Source organism: Cetorhinus maximus, chromosome 4 (genome assembly GCF_964194155.1).
Source record: "Cetorhinus maximus chromosome 4, sCetMax3.hap1.1, whole genome shotgun sequence".
NCBI lineage: Eukaryota > Metazoa > Chordata > Chondrichthyes > Lamniformes > Cetorhinidae > Cetorhinus > Cetorhinus maximus.
Window position 1 is genome coordinate 49,689,102 of NC_135882.1, and position 25,463 is coordinate 49,714,564.

The following is a 25,463-nucleotide window of genomic DNA, read 5'->3' on the forward strand; positions in this document are numbered from 1 at the left end:
AGCTTTCACAGCTGAAATGAATAAAAGACTTGCATGTATATAGAACCTTTCATGACCCCAGGATGTCCCAAACTGCATTACAGCCAATGAACTGCTTTTTGAAGTGTAGTCACTGTTGTAATGTAGCAAACTTGGCAGCCAATTTGCGCACAGCAAGCTCCCACAACAGCAAAAAAAGAAATGCCCAGGGGCAGAATTTTTATTCCAATATTTGGAGTTGTGCATGCTGACAATGTTACTGGTCAGTTTGTTGGTCTGCCAGCATGTTCCCACCTCCAGCTTATTTTCAGCAAGGCAGTTTCTGAGGTGTGATGTATATCCACATGCCAGCAGCCAATTGGTCCAATTATAGTGCCAATTGAGGGCACTCTTCACACATCGACGGTGGGTAGAGCCCTCCCACCCCTCCCCAGAGTAGCTGGAGCCTGTAGGTGGAATAGTGATGGCCTCCCAGTGGCGGGCAAGGGGGTTAAAGGTGCATCCTGCAAAGCAGCCCAGTATCTGTCTGCTAGGCTGCGAAGGCAGTGCTGTGGCCACAGGTCAGCCTGTTGATGGGTTCGATCTCCGCAATGCTGGCTTGGCAGCTGTGGCCACACTATATTTTGTTCCATGTCTTCAGAGAGCACATTCATCTTGAGGCACCCTCGCAGTTAACCACATACAACAGCAGCAGCCACCTCTCCTGGTGAGGCTGCTGGCCACTCAGAGCTTCAGCTGATCCCATTGACCTTCCCATTGGCAGACCCCAGCTGCTGTCTTTTACTGGATGAGGCTCCCGGAACTCTTAATTGGCTGCCTCCTTGAAAATCTCCTCCAGGGTCACTTCCGGGTTCCCAACCCAGAATTCATCCCAGGACTCTGGAACTAAAATCCAGCCCCAGGTCTTCTGTTTTAGGTGGTGTAAATGTTGGTCAAGAAATTGGGGGAGCTGCCTTGCCCTTCTTGGAATAGTGCCATGTGGTCACCTGAGAGGATAGATGGGGCTTTGTTAAACATCAAAATTAGGCACCTCCGACAGTTCAGTGCTGCCTTAATGTTGTATTGGGTTACCAGTTGTACATTACCAGTTATGCACTCAAGGCTCTGGTGTGGGATTTGGAACAATAACCTGACCCAGAGGTGAGAGTACTAAGACTGAGGCAAGGTTGATATAAACAGTCGTGGAATTTACGGTTCTTGCTGTGACAATACTGACTGGGAACTAAATCCAAATTCACTCACCATCATTATAATGTAGTGCTGCGTATCCATCCTGGTGGCGGGAGTTCATTTTGATGCCTTTTGCTGAAGGACTGTATTGTAGTGAGCCTGTTTTATTTTGCAGCCTTACATACAGACAATAATAAACAACTAACTACAGTATCGGCTAAGTATGATACCAACAACAGCAACCTATGTTTATACAGCACCTTTAATGGAGACAAACAGCCCAAGGTGCTTCACAGAAGAACATGGGACATTGAACCAAAAGTAAATGATATTAGGAAGGGGTGATCAAATGCTTGGTTAAAGAAGATTGTAATAGACTGGATGGGGGAGGGGGGGGTTGGTGGGGGGATGCAAGGTGGAAAGATGGAGAGGACCAGGGAGGATATTCCATAGCTGGGCCCTAGGCAGCTGAAAACATAATTGTCATTGATGGAGTAAAAGGTAGACAGGACGCACAAGAGGCAAAGGAAATGAGCTGATCAAATAACACAAAGCCTATGGCTCATTCCAGACTTCAGGCTCCATTGAGTTCCCCTTTCCTTCCAGCCACATATTATAATATTCTTCCAAAATCCCAACCACTTTCTATCTCCCTCCTTCAAAAGTCTCTGTAAAGCCTGCCTCTTTGACTATGCCTTCAGTCACCAACTCCTAATTCTTCCCCTATAGGATGTTTGGAAGAGCGAAACCATCGATTTGCCCCCCACCCCACTGACCACTCGCTCAGGTTTAAGCAGACCATCGAAAATTTTGACATTCAGTTCAACCCAGCGTTGAGCTTCAAACCCCACATCCGGTCACTTCAAACTCCAATATTATTTACCTAACCCTTACTGCTGCCAAGCCCTTGTCCACACTTTTGACATGTACAGACCTGATTCCTCCAATATCCTCTTTGCCAGCCCTTTATCCTCCATAAACTCTGACTTGTTCAAATTCCAGCTGCTAGCACCCTGCCCCACATTAAAATCTATCACTTACATCATTTCACACCTATATTATGTAATTATGTCCCAATGCATTGAATCAAAATGCTCAATCCTGTCCATAAACTCACTGCCCCTGCAATCTCCAGCTTTGTCTGCCCATCACTCCCCCTTAAATCCCTCCACCTCTCCTCTCCTTTAAAAACTATCTTTTTAATCAAACTTCTGCTCACTCATGTCCCTAACTCTCACACCATGGCTCATTGTCTATTCCCTTAATCCTTTCACTGATTTTCCCTTTCCCTCTGTGAAGAACTTTGAGATGTTTTCTATACGAAAGGTGCTGCTAGTTTCTGTTGTGACTGCAATTGGGCTGCCCATGAAAGATGTTGAATAAATGCAACCTATTGTTAGATTTTCAAATACAGTAGGACCAATTAAAGAAGGAACTTGTAGTTATTCTAGAGTCTTTCACAACTCAGGATGACCCAAATAACTTCACAGCCAATGAAGTACTTCTGAAGCATAGCCACTATTGTAATGTAGGCAAACAGCAACCAATTTTCACACAATAATGCGCTAATGAGCAGAGATAATCTGTTTGTGATATTGGTTGAAGGATGAGTATCAACCAGGATACCTCTGCATATCGTTGAATAGTGCCATGGGATCTTTTCTGTGCACCTGATAGGGCCTCGATTCAAAGTCTTAGCTGAAAGACACTACCTCTGACAGAGGATCTCTGTCTCTCCGCACTCCACTGCATTATGTGCCCAAGACTCTGAAGGATTTGAGCCCACAAACTTCTGACTCAGAAGCAATGGAACTAGCACTGAGTCAAGGCTGCCACAAAACTATATGGTACATATTTGATAGCTCACACTCACCATTTGAAATAAGCAGTTGCCCATTTTGAAGAAATGTTTATTGATTAACAAAAAGTACCATTCATAAATTAGATTCTCATTGTGTGTAAAGTGTTTTAACAGTCTGGTTTTATCCTATTTCTTCAGGGCCCTAGAGGACCCAAAGGTGACCTTGGTATCCCTGGTTTTCCAGGAATAAAGGTATGTCAAATTAATGAACAATCATCTATCATAATAAATGTTGAGGGTTTAGTGACATATCAAGGGCCACCTGCTTGAATATATTTGGTGATTTAATAATATAGCTCTTTCTCAGCCTTTGTCTTTGATTGCATGCATAGTCATGGCTGTTAATACTGCTGTGGGTTTTGGAACAATTCCATACATGTGAATATTGAATGGCTCAGAAAGATTGTTTGAAAAAATATATTCTTTAAAGCATAGTTTGTTTCTATATCTGTGAACATCCCAAAGCAGCCAGCCACAAGGAGTGCAGTCAGAGCTCAAGGTAGTATGTGCTCATGTATCCCCTCTCATCCTACAGGTAAAGTGCCTGATTTCCACTTTTTACCATGTTTGATTAACACAAAACATGGTTTAGGGTGGGAAGGGGAATCAATGACAGAAATTTGTGCTGGCATATTGTCCTGAAATACCAATTCTCTCTTATATGTTACTCTACCTTGGCCCCTCACAATGTTATACATCTCAATCAAATTCTGCCTCAGCCTTCTCTGTTCCAAAGGAAACAAACCAGCTTATTCTATCTTTCTTAATAGCTAAAATGTTCTACAGCGAGCAACATCCCAGTAAACTACCCTTTCTACTGCAATCACATCTTTTCTATAATATGGTGACCAGGAGTGTACGCATTACTCTAGCTGTGGTCTAACTAGTGCTTTATACAGTTCTAGCATAACCTCCCTGTTCTTACATTTTATGCCTCGGTTAATAAAGGAATGTATCCCTTGTGTCTTCTTAACTACATTATCTACCTGGCTTGCTACCACCAGTGACCTGTGGACATGCATTCAAGGTCCCTTTGTTGCTCTACATTTCTCAGTATCTGACCATTAATTGTCTATTCCCTTGCCTTGTTTGTCCTCCCCAAATGCATTATCACATATTCTCAAGATTGAATTCCATTTGTGGCTTTTCTGTCCGCCTGACTTAACCATTGTTATCCTTCTGCAATCTACAGTTTTCTTCCTCACTATCAACCACATGGCCACTTTTCATATGATCTGCAAACTACCTAATCATGCCCCCTACATTTAAGACTAAATCATTGCTATATACCAAGAAAAGCAAAGGACTGGGCACTGAGGAACCCCACTGGAAACAGCCTTCCAATCACAAAAACACTCATACACCATTACTCATCATTTTCTGCCACTAAGCCTATTTTGGATCCAAATTTCTACTTTAGATTCCATGAGCTTTTACTTTCTCACCAGTGTCCCATGTGGGATCTAGTCAAAAGCCTTGTTAAAATCCATATAGTCTACATCAAAAGTGCTACCGTCATCGACTCTCATTTTTTCCTTCTCAAAAAATTCAAAGATGTTAATCAGATAAATTCCTCAACAAATCCATGCTGACTGTTCTTGATTAATCTGTACCTTTCTACCTGACAATTTATACAGTCCGTCATTTTTTTTCCAATAATTTGCCCACCACTGTTCCTAGGCTGACTGGCCTATAATTACTTGGACAATCCTTTCCTCCCTTTTTAAACAACAGTAAAATGTTAATCATCCTTTGGTATCATGGTTATGCTCAAAGCCTCAGATATTCCCATCACTTGCTTCTCTTAGCAGCAGGTGATACATTTCCTCTGGGGCTGCTGGTTTACCCGTGTTCAAAGATGCTAAAATATTTCATCCCTTATTATGTTTATCCCATCCAATACTTCAAACTCCCTCCTTAACTACAATATTGGCATTGCTCTGAAGAAGAGTCATACGGACTCGAAACATTAACTCTGTTTCTCTCTCCACAGATGCTGCCAGACCTGCTGAGTTTTTCCAGCATTTTCTGTTTTTATTTCGGATTTCCAGCACCTGCAGTATTTTGCTTTTATCTGCATTGTCTTCCTTTGTTATGAAGGCAGATTCAAAATATTCATTGAGAACCATGTCCATAGCTTCCGCCTCCATAAATGTTACCTTTTTGGTCTCTATTCTACCCTACTCTTCCTTTCGTTATCCTTTTGCTTTTAATTCATAAAGCATCTTTTGAATTTTGGGAATCTGACCCCTTTCTTTTGTGGGAAATTTATCTCCTCCTAGAAAGCCATCCACTATTCTGGCACTGGTTTACCTCCAAGTAGCTTTTTCCAGTCCACCTTTGCCAAATCACATGTCAGCTTAGTAACATCAGTCTTCGTCCATCTTTGTCCTTACTCATAACTATGTAAAATCTAACTGAATTATGATTACTACTACCAAAATGCTCTCCCACTGATATCTTTCCTGCTGATACCCCTTCTACCTTATCAGCTTCATGTGCTAAAACTAAATCCAGGACTGCCTCTTCTCTTGCTGAGCTTGCTACATATCCGCTTAAAATTTTCTCCTGAGTGTATTTTAAGTATTTTGCTCCCCCTCTACTTTTCACACTGATTTTATCCCAGCTAATATTAGTGTAGTTGAACTCTCCTACCATTGCTGCCCTATTGTTTCTGCACTTCTCAGCAACTTGCCTAAATATTTGCCCTTCTATCGCTCTTTGACTATTTGAGAATCTATTCATGCCAGTAATGTGATTGCTTCTTTTTGTTTCTGAGTTCAATACGGCCTCGTTTAATGATCGTTCTAGCCTATCATCCTTCTTCACAATAGTGATTGTACCTTTAACAATATTACAACACCCTCTCCTTTCTTATCCACTCACCCCATCAGAAAATTCTGTAACCTGGAATGTTGAGTTGCCATTCCTGCCATCCTTTAAGCCATGTTTCAGCAATAACTATATCATACTTTCAAGTAGTTATCTGTACTCTCAGCTCATCTACCTCATTCACTAGACTCATTGCATAGAAGTGTGTACCATTAATTACTGAATTAATTACTCCTTTGTTGTCTATTTTGTAACCTTTGCTTTTTCTGCCTTCCATTTCCACCTTTGCTTTTCTCCCTTCTGAATCAACACTCAAGTTTCCATTCACCTGTCCTGCCAACCCATCCGAACAGCACAAGCAACCCCACCCCCTCCTCCTACCACCACAATATTGGCCCTGGCTATGTTGAGGTGCAACCTGCCCAGCTTTTACAAGTGCCATCTCTGCCAAAACTGGTCCCAATGTCCCAGGAATCTAAAGTCCCCCCACCTCCACCCCCCCAGACCATCTCTCCAGTCACACATTCAGTTCCACTATCCTCCCATTTCTAGCATGTGGCACTGGGAGTAATCCAGAGATTACTACCTTTAAGCTCCTCCTATTTACTTTCTTTCGTGGATCCCTTAAATCTGCCTGAAGGACTTTTCTACCCTTGTCATTGGTATCATTATGGACCACAGTCCTTGCCTGTTCACCCTGCCAACTCGGGGTGCTCTGGAGCCGCTCGGTGACATTCTTGGTCCTTTCACCACAGAGGCAGCATACCATCCTGGTGTCATGTCTGCAGCTGCAGAAATACCTGTTTGCTCCCTAATCAAATCCCTTATCACTAGTGGTGATAAGGATCTTCCTCCTTACTTCCTGCCCAGATGTGCCATCAAGATGCTGTGCCTTGGCTCTGGCTGTAGTTCCTGGAGGAACCATCACTGCACTAGTATTTAGAACTGCAGCCAATCACTGTGCGAAGCCAGCCTGTTTTAATTTTAAATTCACATCGCTCCAACCTCCTAGGCCTTGGCAGTGCTGCAGGCCAGGGTTGTACAGATATCTTTGCTGGGGCCTGTATGTCAGGAACTATTTTGTATGATTTATTTCCCTCCTTAAAATGTTATAATAGGACCTTCCTATACATAAAAGGGTGGGGGTGGTGCTGGGACAAGGAGTTGTATTTTGAAACTACCCCTTGTACAATCATAACTTTTGATGGACAGGGAAAGGGTGTGGTCACACCTCAAGTTCCACCTGACCACCGCATCTCCAGATTATTGGTGGTTGCACCAAGTAATTCAGGGGCTAGACGTTTATATTTGTTTTGTTTCATTTGTAAGTACAAACCTAGAAATTCCAGTTTGTGGTGTCAGTGGGTGAACACTTAACACCTCCATTTAATATTCCTCTTTCTAGTTAATCTATTTATTGTAAATAGCAAGCAGAGAAAAGCCACATGAAAATGCTAAGCACAGGCTCACTATTATTAATTGTAATCCTTAAATTTTAATAAATTACCATTGTTTGTGTGTTGTTTTAAGCACTTTGGGAGCACCTTCACCCCATGAACTGCAACAGTTCAACAAGGCTCACCACCATCTTCTCAAGGGAAAGTAGGGATGGGCAATAAATGCTGGCCTTCTCCGTGATGCCCACATCCCTAGAGTCTTATAGAAGGATAGAAGATCATAGAAGTCTGAATAGAAGACCAGCCATGACCTCATTGAATGGCGGAACGGGCCAGAAGGGCTGAATGGCCTACTCCTGCTCCTACTTCTTATGATCTTATGAATATATAAAAATGTCAGTTTATTCAATCTTCAAATTTTAAATTTCTATTCAAGTGCCACAAGATTAATTTGAGTTCCAATAAAATGCAAAACTATCAAGTTATCGCATGATAGTTTAGCAGCATCTCTGCCCTTGGTGCAGAGACAGGCTTAACAGGAGAATGATTGGAGAGTTGGAAACGGAGGTCAGGATCTGCAACACACCAGTCATGATAATCGGACCATTAACACTGAACAACCTCCACATTTCATTCTCCAATCCATAATCCTGCTGAGCAAAATTCTGCAAAGTGTCTGGACAGTTACCATATGATAGTATAATCATTAAACATTCACTCAGAATTACAGACTGTCAAGTGCACATACATTGTACTCCACTTAGAGCTGAGACAGTTAATACTCCAAACATAACCAACACCATGAGATACTCCCCAAAGTCCCCAGTGAACTGGGTCAGCATGTGGATATGAATAAAACTGATCCATTTAAAAAATTTCAAAAAGGTGAATAATGAAAGAAAAAAATTATTAGACAAATCAGCTGTTAAATTGTTAAGCAAGTCAATTAAATAAATGAAAGGTGTTTCTTTTTGGCATAAATCAAAGCCACAGGAATATATTCCATTGATTTGGATGTATACGATGGATCTAAATATATACAGTGAATGTAAGTGTAAGGTTATACCCCATTTTAAGTAGCCCCAACTACAGTAATTTTGCTATCATGCAGTTAAAAAATTACTACCGACTTCTTTGCTTAATGTACAGCTTACGCATTCTACAGCAGTTTGTGAATGTGGATACAGTTTGACTCTGTGCTGGAAGGTGCACACTGCTGGATCAACATTCTGTACATGGAACTCTTTGAAGGTGTGAAAGAGACAAGTTTGTATGCATGTGCATGGAAAGTTTGAGAAGACCCTTGGGACAGCATTCAGTACGTGCAGCATTCTGCGCCTGTGTGTGGAAAGTTTGCGAAGGAGTCCTCCAGAAGACAGGCAACTAACAAGGTTGTCCAAGACGTTGCTTTACTTTGCTTCATAATTTGACCCTGTAAAACATAAGTAAATTCTGCAAGATGGCTAGCAAATGTGCATTAAATGACAAGGATTCCACTACTCCCAAAAGGAAGGGGCAAACCATTACTTTGGAACAGAAACTAGAAGTGTTACAATGACATGATGATGCTGGCGAGAAGGCAGCAGCCATAACAAGTTCAATTGGGCTTCCACTAACGGCTGTTTGCACCATCAAGAAGAAAGAAAACATAAGGTTAGTGGGTAAATTGCTGCTCCTCAAAGGGCCACGAAAATTATCCATACTTGCATGCTAGAAAATATGGAGCTCCTATTGAGTGTGTGGATCAAGGACCAGAACCAAAGGAACTATCCAAGAGAAGGCTAGGGGTGGAATCGTCCGGTTCCGTTGGTGGCGGGCGTCATGGCAGCGGGTGGGGGGGGGAGAATTCGGCATGAGGAGGAGAATCAGTTTCATGCCAACGTGAAAGCACAGCAAGGATCATCCAATGAGAACACGAATCCCACTGGAGGCCGGTGTGAACCCGATTTGCATCCCGCTAATGGCATGCAAAGTAAGGCCTGACCGGAATCGTCCGCCCACACCCAATTTACCATTACACCGGTCGGGTGTAGCCAGCCCAGGACACGTCTGGACTAGTGTGACGTGTAGAAATTGGGAGTATCATCAGGGCCTTGCTAACATCGCGGACATCCAAGGAGCAGAAGATGCTGGAGCCTTATAGCTACCGGAGCATGGAGAAACACGTGCATCGCATGCTGGGTGGATTCTCATGGATATGACTCTGCTGCAAAGCACCTCACGGAAGGTGGGAGGTCTCCGATGATGTCTCGGGTCTGCTTCGGAACATCACGGCCTTGGTCATGGGCTGCTATGGATGATCATTGAGATGGGGGAGAGAAAGGTCCAGCTGTGAGTGGGAGAGGAAGGTGTACCAGGAAGCTTGGGGGGTGGGGGGGGTGGCGGTGGTGTGGAAACAAAGGTGTCAGAGGGTTAAGATTGGGAGGGGGGAGGAGGGTGTCCAGGGAGAAGAGGGAGTAGAGGGGAGGAGGAAGTATGGGGGGAGGAGGGGTTTAACAGGGAAGAATGCTGCAAGTGGGGAGGTAGATGTAAGGGGGGAGGAAGGTGTAAGGGAGGGACTTCGGATGGGGAAAGGTGCCCAAGGGGAGGAGGGAATTTGGAGGGGGAAAAGTGTCAGAGGGGAGGAGGGAGTTCAAAGAGGGGATGGTGTCGGGGTGGGGGGGGTGGAGGAGAGAGTAACAGTAGAGGATGGAGTAAGTGGGGGTGAATATGCAAGGGAGGGATCTGTGGAGTCAATGACTGCTTCCTGGGTAGCAAACTGAGGGTGGGTGTGTTAGGGGGGAATGGTGAGTTTGAGAGGGGGCAGAGGGAGCGGGTAGGGTAGGAGGCTAAGGTTGCATCAGTAATGGTAGAAGGGATGGCAAGGGCAGTTGGTGGGGACTCGGAGGAAGACACGGACCCTGGGGGTGGGAAGGAGGAGGTCGGGGAGGTCAATGTAGATGGGGGTGGGATCTTTAGGAAGGTAGGGAATGTGCACGTCCACCTGGACATCCTGGAAAGACAAGGTTTCGGGTTGGTAGGTGATGGTGGAGAGGTGGAAGGTGATGCCAGGGGTTCCACAGTGATGGGCAAAAGGACATGGGTGATTGGGGGAGAGGAAAGGACAGGGGAGCTTACGATAAACTTGACAATTACCATTTCTCAGAAATCGAAAGTGAGCGGAGCCTCGTGTTGGACAGACACTGGTGCTGCATGGGAGTGTGATCAGTGGGTGGGCAGAGATGCAGATCAGCTCAGATGGACAACTGAAAGAGAGCAGGCAGCATTCAAAATGCTCAGGATGGTGAGGTGAGTGTGATGGAGGAAGGCTCCCCGTGTGTGGGAGAGTGCTTACATGAGGCTCCAAAAGACCCTGCCACACACACACACTTCTCCCTCCAGAATCACTCATGGTCCTGCTACGTACAGCTGAACTGCTAGTGGTGGTGGGGGGGGGGGCGGGTGGCGAAATGCAGTGGGAAGACTCGTGAAGTCTGAAAGACAACATTACACATTATCCAGTGACAGTGAATATATTTTCAGATTATGAAGTGACAGAATGTGTTCACCCGTGCAACCACTTGTGATCAGAATTTCTTAACCTTTCTAGGCCTACCACTTCTTCTAGGTGCTGCCCTGACATCCGCAACAGTAGTGGAGACAGCCTGTGCAATGGTTGGCCCTGTTGCCTCTGAAGACTTTGGCATGGGTCCTCTAGAGAGTTGAGGCCTTCAGGGCCCAGGTTTGCTTTGGCTGTCCTCCTGTGGGCCAGTTTCTCCCTCTGCGGTGACAGAGGATGAGGATGAGGGGGTCACAGGCACAGGGGACTTGGAGGGAGAGGACAGCCTCTGAGAATCCTGAGTGGATGACCCAGGGGTGTCCAGTTGCCGTTCCTCCTCCCTTCAGGTGCTGGAGGGACCCAGCCTGACTCCTTAAGGGGAAGGAGCACCAGAAGGGAAGTCGAGGTGCCCCTCTTCCCCCTCGCGTTGCCACTGCAGGAACTCACCCACGGCTCCCGCAATGGAGTGCAGGTCTGCGCACATCTCCACATTCTGCTGGACCAGGGTCTCCATGGCATCTGCCATCCTTCCCATAGAGACCTCCATATGTGCACATGTGGGCACCATTTCATCAGAGAGCAAGCGGACGCACTCCTCCGACTTGTGTGCCACTCTGTTGAGGGCTTCCAACAACTCTGCGTGATGTTCCCTCACCTTCTGCTGACTCTCCAGGATGAGTTGGAAGGCCGAATCCAGCGGCTCATCATCTGACTCAGACCTCACGGATGCCTGTTCCCCAGCAGTTCTCCAAGAGCTGGGGGAGCTTGGCTGAACCTGCCTCTTCTTGCTGCGGACACTTGTCCTTGCAGTGATCACCAGATTGTGAACCCGAGCCTGCTCTACATCTCGGTCCCACCAAGGTGTGTGGGTAAGCACTGTGACGAGCTTTCCAGGCTGCCCATTTCCAGCTCTTCAGTGGAGGAGGTGTCCTCTTGGCTGGATGTGTGGATATGAATGGAGCTGAGGGACTGACTGGCTGAGGGGGTTGGTCGCTTAGCAGAGCTCCCTGTGAACCAAAGTAGAGATAATTAGTAACAAAAACAGAAAATGCTAGAAAAGGTCAAAAATGAAATGCTGGAAAAGGGCTCTGAAGAAGAGTCATACGGACTCGAAACGTTAACTCTTGTTTTTCTTTCTTTACAGATGCTGTTAGGCCTGCTGAGTTTTTCCAGCATTTTTTGTTTTTGTTTCAGATTTCCAGCATCCGCAGTATTTTGCTTTTATCTATAGAGATAATTAGTGCATGGCAGCAGAGTCAAAGCAGGAGAGAGAGCACTCACAGTTGCATTGAGAGAGCGATGTTGTGGTGCAGGATCCTCACTAGGGTGTTCACCACTGACCTCACCATTGCTGCAGGCATGGTCTACATCCTCACCAGTCAGTGCAATGGCACACTCCTCAAAGTGAGTGAGGGGCCTAATGTGGGCCACTTCACCTGGAGTTTGGGACCTCGCTGTGCTGTTGTGAGCCAGCTTCTCCTGCGTGGAAACAGATGGAGAGAGTGTGAGCAGGACGCATGGCACTGCATGGGATGTTTGTGTGGTGAGCGGAGACATGGACAGGATGAGGACGTGCGCTCCAGAGGATATGAGCCTGATGGAGATGTAAGGGTGTGTGTGAGAGTTAGTGGTGTTGTCCCTTGAGGTGTGAGATCCCTGTGGATGTGTGATAGGTTTGTGAGTTGAGAGTGATGAGGTGGTTGACTTACCTTGGCGGAATGGATGAGAGCATTCATCCTCTTTCTGCACTGGATGGCTGACCTCCACTGACCACTGCTGCCACCGACTCCCAGACTGAATTGGTGGATCTAGTGGACTTCCTGCGGCCAGAGAGGGGTAGAGGACATTGCGGCGGCCTTCCACTGCACCCAGCAGGAGCCCCAGAGAGGCGTCACTAAATTTGGGGGCTGCCATCCTCTCTGCTTTTGGGGCCATCTGTCCCCTGGAGCAGTCCTAGTCTGTAGGCATGAAGTAGGCTGTGCTCTGGTGTGCTTTAAATATGGCGGCCGGAGTGAGGAAGCGCTGAGGTCACAGTGTAGCGGGCAAATCTGAGCCTGTCCGCCAGCGATCCAGAGTGTTTTCCGTGAATGCATTGTTAATGAGGCGGGACATGCCGGGAAGGGGGTGGTACAGCGCAAAATCCCACCATTGTGGCTAACAGTTAAAATGTCTTTTTCCATGCCCACTACCGCACTTAGTGTAAATCTGGGACGATTCCGCCCTAAGAGTTTGTTTAACGGCCTGAAGCAGCAAGAAACTTTTATTGCAAGTTGTGTTTCGTTTGATGGATTCAAGAGACACCATAACCTACACAATATCAGGATGAGTGGTGAAGCTGTGTGTGTGGACAATTAAATAGCCAGTAATTATCCAACCAAGTTGAAGGCCATCGTTGATGAGGGAGGCTACACACCGCAGCAAATCTTAAATGTGGATGAGATGGCCTTTTTGGAAGAGAACGCCCAGCAGGACATTTATTTCAACGAAAGAGAAAACTACACCAGGATTCAAGCCACCTAATGATTGGTTGAGTTCGTTACTGGGTGGCAGTACAGAGTAGATAGGGAGAAACTGTTCCCATTGGTGGAAGGATCAATAACCAGAGGACACAGATTTAAGGTGATTGGCAAAAGAAGCAATGACAACATGAGGAAAAACTATTTTACGCACCAAGTGATTGGGATCTGGAATACACTGCCAGAGAATATGCTTGGGGACGTGTTCGATTGTAGCTTTCAAAAGAGAATTGGCTCATTAACAGAAGAGGAAAACGTTTGCACAGTTACGTGAAAAAAGCAGTGAAGTCGCACTAGGTGAATTGCTCTTGCAAAGAGCCTGCACAGGCATGACAAGCCGAATGGCCTCCTCCTGTGCTGTGATACTATAGTGCGAACATAACTCTATTCTGTGCCTTTGAATATATACAGTGATGGTGGTTCTGGGTGTGGAATGTGAATCTGAATATGGATCAGCAATAATATACTTTGGATCTGACTACATGGGGCAGGATTTCCCGGTCGGCGTGTGGGGGCGGGACCCGCATGTCGACGCGGGATGACGTCAGGCAGAACTCCCAACATCACCCAGCGTCATTTCAATTTTCAGGTCGGTGGGGGCACAGCCGAATCAGCTGTGTGCCCGCCAACCTGTCAACAGCCAATTGAGGCCATTTAAAAAGTAATTGCAGTAGTTAAAGGACCTGCCCATCCAACCTTAAGGTTGGCGGGCAGGCCGGGAGCCCTGGTGGGCTTCAGAGAAAGCATGAAACCTCATCCACGGGCGGGATGAGGTTTCATGTAGGTTTTTAAAAATGTAATAAAAGTTTAACTAAAAGTGATGGACATGTACTAACTCATGTGACAGTGTCACATGAGGGGACATGTCAGGGAAATTTTACTTTTCTATTTTTAACACTTTTGAATTTGGTGCCGATCTCCCTGAGGCAGCACTTAGCCTCAGGGAGACGAATGCGCTCTTGGCTTAGGGAATTCCTCCCCCCACTCCCCCCCTCCCCCCCCGGCCCGCACAGGGAACGCATAGCGCTTCCTGGTGGACGTCACACTGGGCGGGCCTTAATTGGCCCGCTCACGTAAAATGGCAGCGCGCCCCTGATCGGGGGTGCTGATCGGAGGCACGCCCACACGCACCCGCTCCTGAACTTCCCCCTCCAACGGGGGCAAAATTCTGCCCATGACTTCCAGGTTATATACCTATGAATTCAAATATTAATTAGAATATTGATCTAAATTGATAAACACAATCGAATAATTACTATAGATCCAACAATATGTAGAATTAAATTGATGCTGTTGATCTTGAATCTGAATCACCATGAATCTGAACATACACACGGGATTTGAATATATACAGTGCAATTGGACTAAATTGTTTTGAATTGTTAGGACAAGGAGTTTTCAGCAGAATACTACCAAATGATTTTCTCTGAAACCCACTTGTAGTGACATCTTTAAGTTCACCATCATAAATGTGGAACTTCAGTTTTTGCACCCGGACAGGGGGGTGCTGCTCGCTAAGAGGAAACGAGGTCTCCCCAAGGTTTCTTGCATGAGCACGCAAGATGTGTGACTTTGTACAAAATCAGGCCACAAGGCCATTTCTTTAAGGTGAGCTATTTCACTATAAGCTACTCTTTTATCCCCTTCTCCTTTATTTTGAGTTCCCATTGTGTCTACCTCCTTTGCTTTGACACCTGTCCTTGCTTGACCCCTTTAATTCTCCTTCCCGTCAGCAAGGTAGATGCGAAGCATTATTACTGCACACTGCTGCAACCAGTTGATAAACCAGTTCAATGTTTCCTTTGCTGTGTCTACAGGGGGAAAAGGGTGAGCCTGGAGCTGTTGTTGCCGCAGACGGATCTCTGATGGACATAAGTTCAAAAGGTCAAAAGGTAGATATGGGGAAAAGGAGGAAGACATTTTTAATTGTACAATTAGTAATCCTGGATCCACAATTTCTTATTACTTTGAACTTCCAACTATTGAACAAGTAACTATGACCTATTTTTTTCTTACAGGGTCAGCCAGGCCTGCTAGGGCCCCGTGGACCTCCGGTAGGAAGTGCTTTGTGCTTTAGGCCTTGTTTTGCTGCATGCATCAAACTATTTCACTGCAACTACTTCTCCTTACCTGGCACTTCACATCAATTATGAGAGCTGTAGAGAGTGCAGAGGCGATTTACCAGAATGGTACTGGGGATGAGGGACTTCAGTTATATGAAGAGATTGGAGAAACTGTGATTGTTCTCCTTCAAACACAGATTAAGTGGAAAACCAATAGAGGTGTTCAAAATTATGAGGTTTTGATAGAGCAAATAGGAAAAGCATTTCCACTGACAGGTAACCAGAGGACACTGATTTAAAATAATTGACAAAAGAACCAGAGTACAGATGAGGAGAAGAGTTTTTACACAAGTTGTTATGATTTGGAATGCACTGCCTGTAAGAATGGTGGAAGCAGATTCAACAGTAACTTTCAATAAGGAACTTGATATATAATTGAAAATGAAAAATTTTCAGGATGATAAAGAACGTATGGGCAAATGGATAGCTCTTTCAGAGCCAGCATAGGCATGCTGGGCCAAATGGCTTCCTTCTGTGTAGTTTATACGTCCCTGTGACTTTTTAGCTTTCTATTACCTCAAAATCTTACAGCTAAAATCAAAATCTGACTTCTGTTGCATTTTAGAATGGTGTTGTACTTGTTTTCAGCATAGAAGCCATGATTTTTAACAGCTGACTTGTCTTGTTGGAATCATGGAATAGTTACAGCACAGAACAATGACTGGTGCCAAATGCTTGATTAAAAGGAGCAACTCCCCATTCCAGATGTTTAACAGGGAAGATTTAGCAATTCAGTAACTGCTTCACTGGCCTCGGTTAATTCTGCCACCTTCCAGTGACAAGCCATGTAGGAGCTCCCACAAGTTAATCCTACCCACAGTATCACCACATGCTGACCTATATGGACAGTGCTGGTACATTCCAGTGCCAAATATTAGAACGAGAATGATCACAGTGTAGTTCTGATATTTGCTCCATTACTAAACAAAATGAATTAAAGATTCTGAGAACCAGCATCTTCACATCTTAAAACTCGAAGTAAGAGGAAATAGATGACTTTAAAAGCATCTTTTCAATAGCTAAACTGTCCATTTAAAATCTGCATCATCCCATCTAAAAGTGGACAACTGAGACCCCGTGTATAACAAATAAATGTATGCTGGTGCAACGATTATGTTACTAGATTGTTAATCCAGGGAGTGTGAGTTAGAGAATTTGTATTCCATTTTTTAAATCTGGAAATAAGTAATCAGGTATATGTTAAAGTGACCATGAAGCTGTGACTTATAAACCTATAGGAAAAATTCTTACCCTGCCTAACCTATATGTAATCCCTGTCTGCCACCAATGTGGTTGACTCTTAACTGACCACTGAAGTTGCCTGGCAAAGCTGCCGTGAAGAAATGTTCATAATAAATGGCCATAATCTTGCAGTCTTCATAGACTCAGGGGAGGTGCCAGAGGATGGAAAAATTGCAAACATTACGCCCTTGTTCAAAAAAGGTTGTAAGGATAAGCCCAGCAATTGCAGACCAGTCAGTTTAACTTCAGTGTTGGGAAGCTTCTAGAAACAATTATTTGGGATAGAAATAGTAGTCACGTGGGAAAATATGGGTTGATAAGGAAGAACCAGCATGGATTTCTAAAGGGGAAATCATGTTTAACTAAGTTGCTGGAGTTTTTTGAAGAGGTAACGGAGAGGGTTGATGAGGGTAATGCTGTTGATGTGGTGTACATGGGCTTTCAAAAGGCATTCGATACAATGCCACACAACAGACTTGTGAGAAAAGTTATTGCTCGTGGAATAAAAGGAACAGTAGCAATGTGGATACAAAATTGGCTGAAAAATAGGAAACAGAGTAATGGTCAATGGATATTTTCCAGGCTGGAGGAAGGTTTGTAGTGGAGTTCCCCAGGGGTCACTATTGGGACCCTAGCTTTTCCTGATATATATTAATGATCTTGATCTTGGTGTGTAGGGGACAATTTCAAAGTTTGTAGATGATATGAAATTTGGAAGCATTGTAAACTGTGAGGAGGACAGTCTAGAACTTCAAGAGGACATAGGCAAGTTGGTGTAGTGGGCAGATAGGTGGCAGATGAAGTTGAATGTGGAGAAGTGTGAGGTGATGCATTTTGGCAGGAAGAACATGGAGAGACAATATAAAATAAGGGGTACAGCTCTTAAGGGGGTGCAGGAGCAGAGAGAGCTGGGTGTATATGTGCATAAATCATTGAAGGTGGCAGGACAGGTGGAGAGAGCAGTTATTAAAGCATACAGTACCCTAGACTTTATTAACAGGGGCATAGAGTACAAAGGCAAGGAGGTTATGCTGAACTCATATAAGATACTTGTTAGACCTCAGCTGGAGTATTGTGTACAATGCTGAGCGCCACACTTTAGGAAGGATGTGAACACATTGGAGAGAGTGCAGAAGAAGTTTATAAGAATAGTACCAGGGATGAGGAACTTCAGTTATGAAGATAGATTGGAGAGGTTGGGACTGTTCTCCTTGGAGAGGAGAAGGCTAAGAGGAGATTTGATAGAGGTGTTCAAAATCATGAGGGGGCTGGACAGAGTAGATAGGGAGAAACTGTTCCCACTTATAAAAGGATTGAGAATGAGAGAGCACAGTTTTAAAGTGATTTGCAAAAGAAGCAAATGCGATGTGAAAAAGAACTTTTTCACGCTGCGAGTGGTCCAGGTCTGGAATGCACTGCCTGGAAGTGTGGTGGAGGCAGATTTAATCGAGGCATTCAAGAGGGCATTGGATGATTATTTGAATAGAAACAATGTGCAGGGTTACGGGGGAAAGGCAGGAGAATGGCACTAAGTCATTATGCTCATTTGGAGAGCTGATGCAGACACGATGGGCCAAATGGCCCTCTTCTGCGCTGTAACAATTCAGTGATTCTGTGATTAAAACCTCCTCTGATTGTAGCAAGTGCAGGTTAAATGTCATCCAAGTGAATGGCTAAAAGTTGATTGATTGAAGGGCTTAGATCGGGTTAAACTGAGACTAAGGTGATGCTGTAGCTTGAAGCAGCTAATCTGAGCCAAAAGTAGATATCTGTCCAGTTTACCGATCAGCAGTCATGTGCTTGGATCAGTGAATTTCAGCCCCACTCCAACACATAATTTTCAGTGCCGTATTTAGAAAGTGTTGCAGTGTCGAAGGTCCCATCTTTAGGATTAGCTATCTGCCTGTTTGAGTAAATATAAAGATCCCAGATTTTGAATCAAGAATATTCTGCATTTCTTCCAAACAAAAGGCTAGAATAAGAGAAGGCAAAAGTTTTGCGTCTCCACGCAGGTGTTTCAGAGCAGTACTGGCATACATATCATTTTAACATAAAACAGTGTTTTTATTGCCAATGAGACAATGGGAAATTGTTCCTGTGTTGTAATTTAAAACAAATGAAAGTGTGGTTCAATATTACTCAAAAATTTCATAACTGCAAGTTTCTTTTTAGGGGCCAATGGGACATCCTGGACCTAAAGGAGAATTTGGCCTTCCTGGTAGACATGTAAGTTTGTACATACTGCAAAATTGGAGGCCAGAAATGAAAAATGATAAGATTATAAATAAGTAGCTATTTGTTGTGCTCCTTGCAGGGTCGTCCAGGAATAAATGGCAGAAAGGGTCAGAAAGGTGAATCTGCAACAACACTTATGGTATGTGCACAACAGTGAAATCTAAACATTTCCGTAGCAAATATTTTCGAATGGATTTCTGCTGCTTTTCCAAATGCTGCTTGAGCATTTTGCAAGCAGTAATCAAGTGGGTACTTAACTTGTGCAATTTCAGACTGATTAATGCACAGTCCTGAGGGAGCTGAAGCCTAACAGCTAGTTCCTTTTTTATCACTTTATCTACTGCCTTTGTTTGCCCAATTTAATACAACTTCTCAACCATCACTGCTGCCAGGCAATAATGCTTTCTCTCACCGCAGCCCTTTATCTGTGGATATCCTTAGCCTCAATATCTGCTCTGATCATTCTTGCAACTCCAACATTTTGTCTAAAGCTGTCTCCAAGTGCACTAAAGCAACTTAACAAGGCTTTTTCAGCAGCATATTCGATACCCATGACCTCTACAACCCAGAAGGACAAGAGCAGCAGGTTCATAGGAACAGCACAGTCTCCAAGACGATGACCATTGTCGATTGTCAGAAAAACCCATCTGGTTCATTGATGTCCTTTAGGGTAGGAAGTCTGCCACCCTTACCTGGTCTGGCCTACATCTGACTCCAGACCCACAGCAATGTTGACTGCCCTCTCAACAAGGATAATTAGGGATTGGCAATAAATGCTGGCCTAGCCAGTGACACACACATCCCATAAATGAATGAATTTTTTAAAAAGCATCCTGTCTGGGACATAGATTGCCCTTGCCTTCATTGTTGCTGAGTCGAAATCCTGGAACTCCTGATCTAATAATCATCCCACAGACAGCAGCGATTTAAGAAGAAGGCCCACCACCTTCTCAAACGAAACTGGAAATGTGCAGTAAATGTCCTGAATGTAATACTGATAGTTGCTCTTATCGATAATTGAATTAGATCCAATGCTTTTGTAGGTGCAGCAGGAAACAAGGAGAAAACCACACTGATTAGAAAGCTGGCAAAACAGAAAGCATCACTGAAAATTGAATGATCTATGTCCATTTTTAGGGCCCTGCTGGATTCCCAGGACTTCCGGGACTTCCGGGACCTCCAGGACCTCCTGGTCAAATCCTCAATATAAAAGGGGTATGTTATTTGTACGTACTATAGATTGTTCATCATTCTTTTAAATGCTCTTTCTTTGCCTTTGTAGTCTTTCATCTTTGTATCATTTATATGTGTTTTGTTATGTGCTCAATTTTTATTTACCAATTCATTTTCCTCCAACTTTGAATAGACAGTTTTTCCAGTTCCTCCCAGACCTCACTGCAAAATGCCCGTAAGTTGAATGAAGAATGACCTGATCACATACCGTAATTTGAAAGCTGCTAATTAAGATCCCATTTGACAACTGGAAATTCAACTGGTTGATAACGCACCTGTAATCTTGTACTTTCTTCTCTGTTTAACATAACCGCCTTGAAGCCCCTTTCTTTCTGTCTGTCTTGTCTTGAATGCTACGGCTTAAACTTTAGAGCTTTGAAAGTAAGTTATTTTCCTTAATAAAAATTAGAGCAAGCCTTAAAGAAGTAATTGCAATGGACTGACCTCACTCTTGATGTTTTGTGCTTTAACACAGTTGTGAAGAGTTGCACACCTGGGGTAACTTTGCTGTCTTGTGAGGCTGGTAGCACAGTTTCATAAAATAGATCCTCAGGAGAGAGTGATCTAGCTAAGTGTGCCTTACGTGTCCCAGTACAGATGGTTTTTGCATGTGTTGCATTGGCATTTATATTACATATATAAATCTGTCATCTAACATTCTTGTTTTCCGACATGCCAACCAAAAAGAGCTGCTGCATAACAGAGTTTGATGCAAATGCATAAATCTTTGTAGGTCCAGTGACTGGGTTGACAGCATTGTGAGCTTAGCAGTGAGTTCACTGCTCCTTTTCGAAAGTGACTTCCATCTGTTTCAGTCCTTCATAGACCTGTGCAGCACAGAAGGAGGCCATTCAGTTCATCGGGTGGAATTTAATGCCCCCCACCCCCCCCCCACCCCCCCCCCCCCCCCCCACCCCCGAGGGAAGTTTGGAGGCAGTAGGGTATTTAATCAGGCAGGAGGGTGTCAGGTGGGTACTCCGCCACCTTCCTGCCCCTGCTTTGATTAAGTCTGGGGCAGGAAGGCTTGTGGACGGCCTTCCCGCCCCGCTGCCAGTTGAGGCCCTTAAGTGAGCAATTAATGCCCACTTAAGGACCTCACCTTCTGCCATTGGTATTCAACCAGCAGTGTGTGGGGTAGTTGCCATGCAGGAAGCTCAAAAAACAAACTGTGTCTAAGAACCACCCACTTCCCTCGCTGCCGGGCCCCCTCCCACCTCCACCCACTTCCCTTGCTGCCGGGCCCCCTCCCACCTCCACCCACTTTCCTTGCTGCCGGGTACCCTCCCACCTCCACCCACTTCCCTTGCTGCCGGGTACCCTCCCACCTCCACCCACTTCCCTTGCTGCCGGGCCCCCTCCCACCTGCCTCCACCCACTTCCCTTGCTGCCGGGCCCCCTCCCACCTCCACCCACTTCCCTTGCTGCCGGGCCCCCTCCCACCTCCACCCACTTTCCTTGCTGCCGGGTACCCTCCCACCTCCACCCACTTCCCTTGCTGCCGGGTACTCTCCCACCTCCACCCACTTCCCTTGCTGCCGGGCCCCCTCCCACCTGCCTCCACCCACTTCCCTTGCTGCCGGGCCCCCTCCCACCTCCACCCACTTCCCTTGCTGCCGGGCCCCCTCCCACCTCCACCCACTTCCCTTGCTGCCGGGCCCCCTCCCACCTCCACCCACTTCCCTTGCTGCTGGGCCCCCTCCCACCTCCACCCACTTCCCTTGCTGCCGGGCCCCCTCCCACCTCCACCCACTTCCCTTGCTGCTGGGTACCCTCCCACCTCCACCCACTTCCCTTGCTGCTGGGTACCCTCCCGGGTACCCTCCCAACCCCCCCTGTGACCCCCATTCTGCCTCCGCTCACCTGTGGCCTGGCTCCCTCAGCAATCTCCATGGTTGCATTGCTGGAAGCTACCCCAGTGGCACTGCCTGCAATGACAGCCACCTCTTGTTTGGGGGGGGGGGGGGGGGGGGGGGATTTCTGCCCCAGGGCCCTTGATCCCAGGGAAGGCCCCCACAGGCCACTTAAGTGCCTGAGAGGCACTTAATTCAATGTGCCTCCTCCAAAGGAAGCAAACCAGGGCTCCTGCTGGCTCCCTAGTCAGCAGGTGAGGCCCCTGTCGCCTTGATTAAATACTGCCCATCGTGCTTGCGCCAGCCCTTTGAAGGACCTATCCAATTAGTCCCACCCCCTCCACTCTTCTTCCTTAACCCTGCAAATTTTTCATTCTCCCAGTAGTGTCAAACAAAGGGTCTTTTGAGCTCATCCATCAACCCAGTGATGTTGTCACCAGCAGACTCACTATCACAAAGTATTCACAATGTATTCACTGCAATCTTCATGTTGATGCAGTTCAGCGTGAGAGACAGAACAAGAGCAATTTTCAGAGGCTGCCTTATCAGAAATGTGAAAATCTTGTCAATGGACCTTGAAAAAGAGCATGAAACTTTAAAAAAAAGATGTTTCTGGCATGATGCATGGCATTGGTGTGGAGGTTTATTGTTTTGTGTAATGTGATGCCTGAGTCCTCACCCTTGCTGAATGATGACAGAGCTGTGTATTGTGCACTTTCTGGTACATAGAAGTATGTCGAACAGCAGTGTCTGAATAAACACATACTTGGCTAAGAATTCCCCAATGTCTCCTAATGCACAGTTCTTAATTAAGAAAAGTGTTTCTCATTAAGCTGTGTGTTTATAAAGATTCAACTGTATGATCCTAAACTTGCATATAACTGGAATCTCTCCTTATGTTTACGCTATTCATAAACTATTATAAGTAAATCAGTTCTTGAATTTGACCCAGGTTATTTTTTTAATACAAGGTTTAGAGCAAAAGAAGATGTAATTAAAACCTCAGTGATGTTTTTTACATTAACATTAGAAAATGGAAACCCTAATTTTCCAAGTGTGTTTGTAAACTGGTCCTGTGGTGTGATGCAGTTTGCCTTCATTGGCATCTTCTCTCTTCCCCCTTTCCTATTAGGTAAATGGTCAGTTGGATCAGCAAGTGGACTATAACTACCTGGGTAAGCTATTGTGGTGAATTTCACGGTATTAAAAGTGACTCCAATGAATTGGATGTAATTTCATTTATGCAATAAAGAACATTCTTAGTCCTCTCTCATTCATTCAGTTTCTACATGAAAATGAGCATGCCATCATCTATTAGGATAGAAGCAGCCAGTGATGTTGTCCCTTCAAGAAACTTGTTCATCCTGATCAGGCACTTTCCTCACCCATACAGTACACAGGTCTTCAGCTTGAAGAACCTTTTCCGGGTCAAGTCCACCTATCATCAACAATACTCAACTCCATCGTACTTTGTCTTATGCAATCTCAGTTTTTAATTTGCCTCATCTACCCCTTTGTCCCTACTGGGGGACATTCACAAAGATCAGAAAACCAATCATCATAAATACAGATCCCATAGAGGGGTCAAGGTTTTGACAATCATTAGGCTGGTTGTGGGATGAAAGGTTGAGATATGAATATATTCCCAGGGAAGGTAGTAGTTTTGGGATCAATTAATACCTTTAATAGGGAGCTGGAGCAACGTATGTTGACAATGGTGACAAAGATAGAACAGCACTGCTTATTATTTTTAGGGGAATATCAGAGAGAAGATTAGTCCCATTGAAGTTTTAGATCAATAGACTGCAGTAGTTGGGGCAGAATAATCAAACATGAAATCCAAATCTAACAAGCTCATTGGGCTATGGGTGGAGTGGGCTCAATAGGTTTTTGATGGGATGGACGGAGTGAGTTTAACAAATTCTGGATGGAGTGAGGTTAACAAACTCTGAGCGGAGTGAGGTTAACAGACTCTGGGCAGAGTGAGGTTAACAGATTCTGGGCGGAGTGAGGTTAACAGGCCCTAGATGGAGTGAGTTTAACAGGCTCTGGACGGAGTGAGTTTAACAGGCTCTGGACAGCATGAGGTTAACAGACTCTGGACAGAGTGAGTTTAACAGGCTCTGGACAGCATAAGGTTAACAGACTCTGGACAGAGTGAGTTAAACAAGCCCTGGACGGATTGAGGTTAATAGGCTCTGGATGGTGTGGGCTTGATGGGCTCTGAGTGGATTGGTCTTGGCTCTTTACCTTGCAGGCTCATTGGGCTCTGGGTGGAGAAGGCTTGTTAGGCTCAGGATAGAGTAGACTCAATGGGCTCTGAATGTAAAGAGGATGATGGACTTGACATGGGGTTCAATGGGTTGAATGGTTCTTTTCCACTCTTCTGAACTTGCAAACAAACAGAAATGTAGGATAGAGCAAAACAGCAAGTGTATTAAGCCTGTCCTGTTGACGTATTAAACTCTTGAGTGGAATGAGTTTAATAGACTCTGGATGGAGACCTTCTTGATGAAGTGAATTTAGTGGGCTCTGGATGAAGCGGGATTAATGGATTGGTCTTGACAGATTATACTCCCTATCCCTCTTCTTCCCCACACACACACCCACCCCCGCCCCAACCAGCTCCTTGATTTCCTCAGAGAAGCCAAAATGATAAACATCTCCAGCATTTTTATGTTCCTGCATCCTCTATGATTCTATTTTGTGTTCAGGTTTTTAAGAAAACTACCTTGACCAAGCAGAATTTCATAACTTCAGTGCTGAAGGCCCTCAGCAGCTGAGAAAAGCCCCATTTCTGAATTCTACAATGCAAATAGAAGAGGTTTGATCAACAATGCCAAGACCATAACTTGCTGTAATGGAAGAGTTAGCATGCTAGAGGGACAAGATTTGATGGGAAAATTAGGGCTCTAGGGACATGGGCTTCAATAGGAGAGTTAAGGTACTAGAGGTAAGACCTCGATGGGAAAGTTAGGGCTCTAGAGGGATGGGCTTTGATGGGAGAACTAGGGTACTAGGAGAATAAGCTTTGATGCAAAAGTTCAGATAGAGGAACCAGTTTGGATGGAAGATTTAGGTTCTAGAGTGGTGGGCTTTGATAGGAATATCAGTGCACGAGAGTTAAGAGCTTCGATGAGAGAGTTAGGGGTCTAGAGGGATGGGTTTTGATGGGAGAATTAGATGCATAAGCTTCGATTGGAGAGTCAAGATATTAGCGGAATGTGTTACAATGAGAGAGGTAGGGTACCAGAGATGAGAGCTTTGATGGAAGAGTTAAGATGCTAGAGTAATGAACTTTGATGGGAGAGTCAGGGTACTAGAAGAATGGGCTGATTGGCTTTTTCTCATCATTAACTGTTCTTGTAATTTTATATTGAGTTACAAGAGGGTTTTCTCCCACGATACTTGTTACCATGCCGATACATCACTGGTATGTAGAGGATGAAAGAATGAAAAGGGATGGTTAAATCCCCTGGTGTACATA

At 45.0% G+C, this 25,463-nt stretch overlaps 1 protein-coding gene across 6 annotated transcripts in view; it reads left to right on the top strand.

Annotated features, from left to right (window-relative positions):
• Positions 1 to 25,463, top strand: part of col15a1b (collagen, type XV, alpha 1b) — a 371,940-nt gene that overhangs the window by 276,395 nt on the left and 70,082 nt on the right. For 5 of the 6 annotated variants that reach the window (XM_078540165.1, XM_078540166.1, XM_078540161.1 and 2 more), the window contains 8 exons: positions 3,149 to 3,202; positions 15,111 to 15,185; positions 15,312 to 15,347; positions 18,831 to 18,884; positions 18,973 to 19,032; positions 20,031 to 20,108; positions 20,260 to 20,301; positions 23,109 to 23,151. In XM_078540165.1, the coding sequence (XP_078396291.1) occupies positions 3,149 to 3,202; positions 15,111 to 15,185; positions 15,312 to 15,347; positions 18,831 to 18,884; positions 18,973 to 19,032; positions 20,031 to 20,108; positions 20,260 to 20,301; positions 23,109 to 23,151 (442 nt within the window). The remainder of the gene's footprint in view (positions 1 to 3,148; positions 3,203 to 15,110; positions 15,186 to 15,311; positions 15,348 to 18,830; positions 18,885 to 18,972; positions 19,033 to 20,030; positions 20,109 to 20,259; positions 20,302 to 23,108; positions 23,152 to 25,463) is intronic. The other variant, XM_078540164.1, reaches the window with a different exon arrangement.